This window comes from Schistocerca americana, chromosome 5 (assembly GCF_021461395.2).
Source record: "Schistocerca americana isolate TAMUIC-IGC-003095 chromosome 5, iqSchAmer2.1, whole genome shotgun sequence".
NCBI classification, from domain to species: Eukaryota; Metazoa; Arthropoda; class Insecta; order Orthoptera; family Acrididae; genus Schistocerca; species Schistocerca americana.
In genome coordinates this window covers 243,675,563-243,685,598 of record NC_060123.1, presented here as the reverse complement: position 1 = coordinate 243,685,598, position 10,036 = coordinate 243,675,563, and the positions used below count along the sequence as shown (strand labels likewise).

General features: G+C 44.8%; 1 protein-coding gene across 1 annotated transcript in view; it reads left to right on the top strand.

Annotated features, from left to right (window-relative positions):
• LOC124616718 (kinesin-like protein KIF14) overlaps window positions 1-10,036 on the top strand; it is a 250,548-nt gene that overhangs the window by 180,588 nt on the left and 59,924 nt on the right. Inside the window, exon 14 of the mRNA XM_047145078.1 lies at window positions 3,443-3,577. Coding sequence (XP_047001034.1) covers window positions 3,443-3,577 — 135 coding nt within the window. The remainder of the gene's footprint in view (window positions 1-3,442; window positions 3,578-10,036) is intronic.

Sequence of the window (10,036 nt, the reverse complement as noted above, 5' to 3'; positions counted from 1 at the left end):
GGGGGTGAGATAGGCGTGGAGGGGGAGAGATTTTAGCAGCTTTGAAGTGGTATATATGAAACGTTTTCCTGTGCTTGGTTACCGCTTTGACATATTAGTAATTTTACAATTTTCGTATATTCCAATCCTCCCCCCCATGCCCCACTCTCCTCCCCCCATGCCCCTCTCTCCTCCCCCCATGCCCCTCTCTCCTGCCCCCCCCCACGCCCCCCTCTTTCCGCCCCTCAAGGAGATCACGAATATAAAGTTAGAGAGATTCAAGCACGCGCAGAGGCTTTGCAGCAGTCGGTTCTTCCCGCGAACCATACGTGACTGGAGCAGGAAACGGAGGGTAATGACTGTGGCATGTAAAGTGCCCTCTGCCACCCACCGTTGGGTGGCTTGCGAAGTGTAAATTTAGATGTAGATATAGATGCCTCTCCCCCCCCCCCCCCCCCCCCCTCCCATGCTCTCTCTCTCTCTCTCTCTCTCTCTCTCTCTCTCTCTCTCTCTCTCACACACACACACACACACACACACACACACACACACACACACACCATACTCTCATTTTGTAGAATAAGATTTGCCACAAGGTTTATTGTTGCTTATTGGTTTTATAACATATACACATTGCATGTCAGCTTTAGTAAGGTGAAAGACAATGTCAAGGGAAGATGCTTTACATTTGGGAAAGGACCAAGTGACATAGAATTGTGGAAGATGAGTTGAGCAGTCCCAGAAAATTGAGGAGTTAGTAGTTAGGAATAAGATAACCAACTGGATTTCTGTACTCTCTTCTTCTTTGCCTCTTTAGTAGCACATCAGTAGCTGTGGAATTCAAACATCACTGATGTACAAACACCATTTTTGAATTAACTTCCCATGTACTTATTAAACTTGATGTCTTATTGTTGGGGCAATGAGTAGTTTCTTAACTTTGTAGAATAAATAGCATCTATATCAGCTTAGCTCTCACTTACAGTAACAGCCCTGTGGCATAATTTAGCATACATATTATGTCATTGTTAAAACACAATTTTTAGGAACACTGTCCAAGCATTAGCAGTTACTCTAAAAGTCACCCAAGCAAAAATATTGAATGTGGTACAGAACACAGTTCATATTTACATTACGCATCACAGTAAAGGCGGAGCTTGTAATAATCTATCAAAGTAAGTTACACAGCAGTATTTCACTAGGTCCAGTCTTTAAAAAAGACTGTAATGCACAACAATCAATTGTTCCAATGAAAATGCATGCCCAATCCTCCTACCTTCCACAACGCAATTCACAATTCAAATATTTACAAATTTGAATTAGAGGATTCACTAGTGGGTTTTTAGGCTCTAATTTTTACAGATAGCGATGAATGTACATTCGTGGAAATGATATTATAGTGAACATTTTCTGCCGACTTTTAAAGGAACATGTTATGTGAATGAGTGGATTGAGAATTAGGTTGGTGTCTCACTGAGCAAATTGTTGCTTCAGAAACTACATAATTATTTGAAGTATTGCTAAAGGAGATTTTGCTACTCAAGATAGTATATATAAGTTTTAACAGTAATTGTTCACGAGATCTGTGGTGGTCTAAGGGATTAAAAATGTTTACAACATTATTTTATGCATCTGTATTGGGAATTCCCTATTTCCAGGTAAAAGTTCCATCTCGATAATTGTGGTAAATTATGCAAAAATCTTAATTAATCAATTAGTGAAATATGTCATCTTGCACATAAAAACTGAGTCAGTGAAAGTAAAATGGAAAAGATTGGAATCTAACAAGCACAGAGGCAAGATCTACCATGAAAAATGTAACTTCTTCTGAATGTAAATGTTAATTATCATCTCATAAGTGAATTATATCCACATAATTTCAACTAAATTGCTGAAAATTAAGAATGCCGGTTTGTCTAATGAATGGTTTCACTAAGTCTACAAATGCATATTAGCTCACACAATATTTGCTAAGTTGTACTGCAGTAAAAAGTTCAGTTACACACATCCTTTGATTAAGAGATTTGCCAGTAAAACTAAATGCAACGTTGGAATCAACACACTGAAAATAATATCTTGAATAATGACTTTAAGTGGGGAAGATCGTAGTTAAAGTTTTGAAATATTTGAACATCTACATATATATTACTTAGAAGTTATACGAAATTTAAGAAGTAAGCAAAGAAAAAGAGGCGCAGTAAGAGCGGACTGCATATTCCAGCTTCTTCTCATTCTAGTTCTTCATTGTGGATCCAGACTACATAAGTGTCATTACTATGCAATGTGTGCAAAGTTGCTGAGGGAGTTCGTTTTGCTACAGTGAACTGGAACTGTCTTTCACTGAGAATTGGACAAAATATTAAACTGGAAAAAGAGATGTAAACATTTGACCCTCCAAAAAATTTTGCTTTCCTGTTGTTATGCTAGAGTCGTACATTAAAAATACTGAGTAGTGCATAAGTAGTGTCGGGCTACTACAAATTAAAAGCACCAGCTATCACATTGATTCTGCCAGCAATTTTTGAAGCACATAGTACAGCATGCAGAATACTTGAAACATTATCATACGTCAACATTTCAAACATCATTTGTAACTTTTTTTAAAAGAAATAATAGGAAGTAAAGGTTATATAGCATCAAGCATTAACAGTGTTCCTTGTTTTACATGCTAAACCTCACTGATTTTATCAGCAAAGGCCAATCTCTCTATTTGTTGCAACTGCCTCACCCAGTAGTATCAACAGACGGGAGTTTCAGATTAATCTATTTCACTTTTGGTATCATAATGTTAGAGGACTTCAAAAAGTTAGTGGCATATGTCATCTCATGTTAAGACTATTGTGCAACAAGAGTGGCACATTGTCAGCAGAGTACATGTTCTGGATTTTCTGCAAACAGTTCTCCTGCAGCACAGATTACAGATGCATCCTAGCTTGGATTTTAAATAGTGCAGGAACTGGAAATGTAATCAAAAGTTCAAGTTTGGAGAACAGTAATGTCCTTGCAAGCAAAAGTCTCAATTAAAGATTGATTCACTATGAAACTCTGCTAGTATATGAACCAAATGCAGTGTCTAGTCTTGATGCAACACATATGTGGGTGGTACTGTTTGGGATGGAAGATTATTGACCACAGATGACAAAATCAAGGCAGTTAATGAATTGTTTTACAGCAGTTGCAGATTTTTTTTATGACGACAACATTCACACGGATTTCTATAGTCATGGAATTGAACAATTGATAGAATGTTCCAACTGTTGTTTACAGGAACTAGTGACTACTTTGAAAAATAGTGTCATGTATATCACTTTCAGGTGTAGTGAAGCATTCAATAAAAGTTACATGACCAGCCATAATAAAGTTTAACTTACTTTTTGAAGATCCCTCATAAAAACTGAGTATAGTTTCCTTTCTCCAATGTATCACAAGGAATTAAATAATTCCAAGGATCATATTTTTTCAGGAGGTGATGAAAGTATTAAATGAATCAACTGATGATCCAGAATTCTTGATGCCAACTGATTCTTTCAGTTTGCACGATATAAAAATCATGTGCCTTGAAGCTGAAGAACGTTGTAAGGAAACTGGAATAAACTTCGTAAGTATGTCTCTGTCTGTGTCTCTGTCTGTGTCTGTGCCTGTGCCTGTGCAAGAGTGTGCGTGCGTGTGTGTGTGTGTGTGTGTGTGTGTGTGTGTGTGTGTGTGTGTGTGAGTGAGTGAGTGAGTGAGTGAGTGAGAGAGAGAGAGAGAGAGAGAGAGAGAGAGAGAGAGAGAGACGTGCGTGCAGTGCATGTGCAGAGCTCCTATAAAATAATTTAAACTGAATGGTTTTACATAGCTTTCAAATATTTATGGATGAGTTTTCATCTAATGTCTGCCATTGTAAATACACAGGAATTACATCTTCAAAACCCCTGTGAAGAAAATAAGAATTAGGGGGTTGAATCTTTAATCTGTAAAACCTTGAAATAACTTCCTCATAATAAGAAAATGAATGATATGAAATGGAAAAAAAAGAGTGAAATTTGTAGGTGTAGGAGGGGGGGAAAGTTATTGCAAATACTGCTTTAGTAAAAAAGAGCAGCTGCTAGAGGTCAGTCAAAACTGTACCAAATAGCTGAAGTTCATTTTCTATGGTACTGATAATGACACTTCAGAAAACAGAAAGGCAGTTGTGAGAACTGGGAGAGGGACATCTACAAGCAACTCCATAACTGAATATGACACTCCAAGTAGCATAGCACTGAATCATCCACACTTTCATTCGTATTAATGCCACCAACACACAACAGTATTTCAGTTTGACTGTTGTCCTTCACAGACCTACATTTAATTATTAATTTAACGGAAACAGAACATAACCAAAAACATTCTGTTAATTATTCATGACCAGAATTTTTTCTGTTTGACGATGATTTCAAAAAGCAGTATCTCAGAAACCATACAGACTAAAGCTGGTGTTTGTGATACGTTTCATTAGAAAGGTCCATACCACTACTTTGTACACAAACAAAATCTAGGATTTCTGTGGTTTCCCTATATCACTCAAAACCAATGCTATGGTAAATCCTGTTAAGTGGCTCAGAAACTTTTCTTCCCCAATCCAAGATTATGGCCCTCTCTAATTCCATAGGCATTGACATGACATCACCCTAATATCACATCACAAAGGGTTTCGTCCTAAAAAACCTTCTACGCAAGACAAGCAAATGCTGTTATATTGAAGAAAATTATAAGATAGAACCAAAATACGACATCCGCACTCCTCCTCACCCCCCTCCCGCTCGCACCCTCCCCTCCTTGTGCCCCAATCCCAACCTGGCCTCCCTTGTGACTCGCTCGCAGCCCCCCCCCCCCAGCCCGCACCCCTCTTGTGCCCTGCTCACAGCCCCGCAACCCCTTGTGCCAAGCTCGCAGCCCCGCCTCCTCCCCCCCCCTTGTGCCCTGTCCGCCTCCACACCCCCCTTGTGCCCCGCTTGCTCCCCCTCCTCTTCCTCGCTCCTCAGGGGGCTCAGCACTCTTTGGTGGCTTTGAGCTTGGCTATCACGGGTCCCAGCCTTTGGCAGCAGTTTTCTCTTCCGTGCTGCATGTTTATCCTCTTGCTATACTTTTTCATCTCCCTTGAGGAACATGTCTGGGGAATTCTTGGGAATGTTCTGTATTCTGTCACAGATGTAAAAACAGTCTCACATCCCCCCCCCCCCCTCCTCTCATTCCCCCGCTTCGGCCTGGTACAGGCCAGGCCCAGGGAAGGGTCATTGCCTGAGCTGCAACCTTCTCAAATTGCCTATTGGTCCCTCTGTCAGATGTTCGGGAGGTGTGACCTGAGGTGTGAGCCATCACCTAAGACGGGTGCGTCCCCTTGTGAAGGGAGCGTGCCATCGGAGACTCTGGCAATTGTGTGGGATTTTCTCATGCTGAGTCAATCATATCCCCATTCAGTGTCTACCAAACATAAATGTAATGAGGCTATTGATTCAAAGACCCTTCCCACTGCACCATAGTTCCTTGTGGTCTCACTTACTTAAGATGGTCAGTCCTTCGCCATGGTCAATCCGTTTATTATTCAGAAAGGAGTTGATGCATTTGCTGGCCCTTTAAACTCCTGCTCTCATTTACGGAATTGCACTTTCCTTTTGGAGACAGCTTCTGCTTCCAAAACGCAACAACTGCTTGCTATTTCGCTTCTCCATGGCTACCCTGTTCATGTCGAGGCCCATCTCACTTTTTAGACACTGGACTCGCGTTCAGGAGGACGACGGTTCAATCTCACATCTGGCCATCCTAATTTAGGTTTTCCGCGATTTCCCTAAATCGCTCCAGGCAAATGCCGGGATGGCTCCTTTCAAAGGGCACGGCCGACTTTCTTCCCCGTCCTTCCCTAATCCGATGAGACCGATGCCCTCGCTGTCTGGTCTCCTTCTCCAAAACAACAAACCAACCCATCTCACTTTGAATTCTTCCCATGGTGTAATTTACACCAGGCTGCTCGACTGTATAACTGAGGCCGAAATACAATCTTATCTCTCCGATCAGGGTGCCATTGCCAACCATCGTCTGATGAAAAATGTAGATTCTTCCGTAGTGCCCACCCGCAGTCTTTTCCTCACCTTTGATAGAGTGGTGCTGCCGTCAAAGATCAAAGCAGGCTATGAAATTATGACAGTCCAGCTGTACATTCCAAACCCGATGCGCATACCGGTGTCATCATTTCAATCGACTAGAATGTCTTGTCGACACGCAGCCAAATGTGTAACCTGAGGCAAGGATGCACATGAGGGCAATCACTTGCCACCTTCTACCTGCTGTATCAACTGCAATGGTGGCCACGCCCCCACCTCTCGGTATTGTCACGTGTACCTAGATGAGCAGGCTGTCAAAGAGATTTGGGTAAAGGAAAAGGTGCCTTACCCAGTAGCTCGTAAGTTACTGGCTAGTTGTAAACCCTGTATTCTCCTGTCTGGCACCATAGTTCTGTTCTTGTTGTCCCTCGCTCCACGAAGGACACGGCCATGCAAGCGTGCGACCTGAAATTCAGCTCTGAGGTTGTGAAGACGCCCAGTGTCACGGTAGCATTGCCATCCCCCCGTCCCGCTGTGCAACAAACCGTCAAACTCTCGCCTCGAGAGGTGAAGCCACCAACTGCACTACCATTAGACAGGAAAGGATAGAATGAGTACTCCTGTGAAGACTTCCTCTTTCCCTCCAGCCAAACACCACGCGAGTCTTCCTCTAACTGGAAAGGCTTGAAGAAGACCGCTAAAGGCAAACAGTCTTCTCCTTCACCAGCTCGAAGATCCTATTCGACGGTGGTACCTCAGCCCAGCCGGCCTCTGTCTCACCAGTGCGCATCATACACTGTTTTTCAGCACTGGACTCCACGGACTGACCACACAAGCAAGCCGATGCTTCTGTGGACCCCACGGAGCAGGAGCCTCTTGCGTCTGTGCCCTGTAATAGCGACTCCACACCGGCTGTCACTCAGCGTCCGCCGAGTTGACACCCCTACATTCCTTCCTCCTGACTGTCCTCCAATGGAATGTTCACGGCCTTCAGTTCCACAAAGAGGATTTACGGCTGCTTTTAGCATTGCAGCACCCCCTTGTACTCTGCCTTCGACTGGCACTGTAATTCTTCCCTGGCGACCTTCGAAGGACAAGATCCCCCAGTTGCGATGACCAGGTGAACAATCTCACCAGTGTTATCCTTAGTGCTGCAGAATGTTCCATTCCTCACACTTCTTCTTTACCACATAGTCCCTTGATAGACTGAGGCAGTCCGCGATGCAATTCGCACACGTTGACGAGCTATCCGCATTTTTAACTGCCACCCTACGCTGGCGAACTGCATTCGTTATAAACAGATGCATGCGAAGTGTCATTGTGTTCTGTGGGATAGCAAAACAGCTAGCTGGCTTTCATTCACTAGTTCTTTTGACAGTTCCACAGCTTTCTCTGTCGTGTGGGCCAGCCTCCGACGGCTATCTGGCACCGAGATCCATTCCCCAATTTCTGGCCTGGCATTGGCTGATGATGTCATCGTGGACCCTCTTGCTATCTCCGACACCTTGGGCCATCATTTTGCCAAAGTTGCGAGGTCTTCCCACTATCACCCTGCCTTCCTCCATCAGAAACAAGTGAAGGAGGCTCGAGTGATACCCTTCTCTTTCTGCAGTTGACCATCTCAGTACTTTGTCCAACCGTGAATGGTTTTCTGCGAAATCCCAGACTGTAGCTGTGTTTTTCGATTTGGAGAAGGCTTAAGACACCTGCTGGAGAACTGGTATCCTTCGTACTCTTTACATGTGGGTCTTCTGTGGGCACCTGCCTGTTTTCTTTGGGCATTTTTACAAGACCGATTTTTCTGGGTGCGAGTGGGGTCTGCCTTGTTGGACACCTGTATCCAGGAAAATGGTGTGCCTCAGGGTCCCATCCTGAGTGTTGTCCTCTTTACTATCGCGATTAACTCTATAATGGCCTGTCTCCTGCCGAGCATCTTCGGCTCTCTTTTTGTTGACAATTTTGCTATCTATTGCAGTTCTCCATGGACCTGCTTCACTGAGTGGCGTCTTCAGCACCATCTTGATCGTCTTTACTTCTTGAGCATCGACAATGGCTTTCGCTTTTCTACTCACAAAACTGTCTGTATGAATTTCTGGCAGCACAAGTGGTTTCTCCAACCATCTCTACATCTTGGGCCGGTTGCCTTTTCGTTCATTAAAACTATGACTTTTCTGGGGCTCATGCTCAATAGGAAACTCTCTTGGTCCTCCCATGTGTCTTAACTGACAGCCCACTGTATGCGGTCCCTCAATCTCCTACGTGTCCTCACTGGTATTTCCTGGGGTGCCGATCAAACCACCCTCCTCCTTTTGTACTGGTCCCTTGTCTATTCAAAACTTGACTGTGGGTGCTTTGTTTATGCATCTGCACGCCCATCCCTCTTACGCTGTCTCAACACTATCCACCATCGTGGCATCCGTTTGGCCACGGGCACCTTTTACACCAGCCCGGTTGAGAGTCTGTATGCTGAAGCTGCTGAATTACCACTGCCCTACTGCCGTGACTTTCTCCTTAGCAGATACGCATGCCATTTGTCTGCCATACATGGCCACCCATCCTATGCCTCCTACTTTGATGATTCCTTTGATCGTCAGTATGGTGCTCGTCTCTCTTCTCTGTTACCTCCTGGAGTCCGCTTTTGCCACTTACTATGGCGGCTTAACTCATACTACCTGCAACTTTCCCAGTGGGTGTGAACCCTTCACCACCTTAGCTTTCATTCGCTTCCTATGGACCCTACTCCAGCCTTGGTCTGTCGCCTCCAGTTTCACAACCTATACATGGAACTTCGCGATAGTACCTTTGTATACACTGATGGCTCTTGGACTGACCGTGGGGTCGAGTGTGCCTTCGTCACTGGCACCCGTGTTCTGTCGATATCAGCTTCTGGCACACTCCTCAGTCTTTACAGCCGAGCTCTTCACCTTGTATCAGGCTATGGAATACATCAAGCGACACAGGCTTTCCAGTTGTGTCCGCTCAGACTCGCTCAGAGCCCTTCAAAGTCTGTGTGCACTGTACACTGCCCATCCCTAAGTGCAACAGGTCCAGGAAACCTGTCACTTACTCATTGTTGGTTTCTGTGCGTCCCTGGCCATGTCGTCTGCCAGGAAATGAGGCTGCTGCTGTTGCTGCCATGGCTGCAGTCTTCGTACTTCAGCCCACGAGTATATTCCCTCTGATGATCTCTGTGTTGCTATCTGTCAGGAGGTGATGTCTCTTTGATGTCGCCAATGGTCCTCCCTTCACAGGAATAAGCTTTGGCTTATGAAGTTTCTCCCAGTGCCTTGTACAAACTCCTCTTGGCCCTCCCGCCAGGAGGAGATTATTTTAACTCGGTTGCATACTGGGCTGGGCACTGCCTTTTAGGCCATCGTCATTTGCTCAGTGGCACTACCCCACCACTTTGTCCACATTGCGCACAAATTTTAACTGTCCACTACTTCCTGCTGGAATGGCCTTTTTTTTAAAAACATGTAAGTTCCAGCTTCGGTTTGCCGTCTGATCTATCAGCCGCCTGATTTATCAGCCATTTTAGCGAATGACTCGTGGGCTGTCAACCACGTTTTACTTTTTATCTGCCGCTACAATATGGTGAAGTCCATTTCATTTTTAGTTTTGGATCTCCTTTACTGTATGGCTTTTTTAGCCCTTTTCCACATGCCTGTTTTTAACTGTCTCCTATTCTGTCCATTGGGACTGATAGTCGTTTAACTCTGCTCTGTGTTTGTGTTCTCTAGTTTTTACTTGGGTGTGTATTACCCGAGCTGTTTTCTTTGTGCCCTAAAGCAAAACAAAACGAACTCCTTGTGCCCCCATCGCCCTCCCCTCTTCGTGCCCTGCCCTGCCCCCTTCTCGTGCCCTGCCCCCCCCCTCGCCCTCCCCTCCTCGTGCCCTGGCCCCCCCTCGCCCTACTACCCTCGTGCCCTCCCCTCCTCGTGCCCTCCCCCCCACACCCTCCCCTCCTCGTGCCCTCCCCCCCACACCCTCCCCTC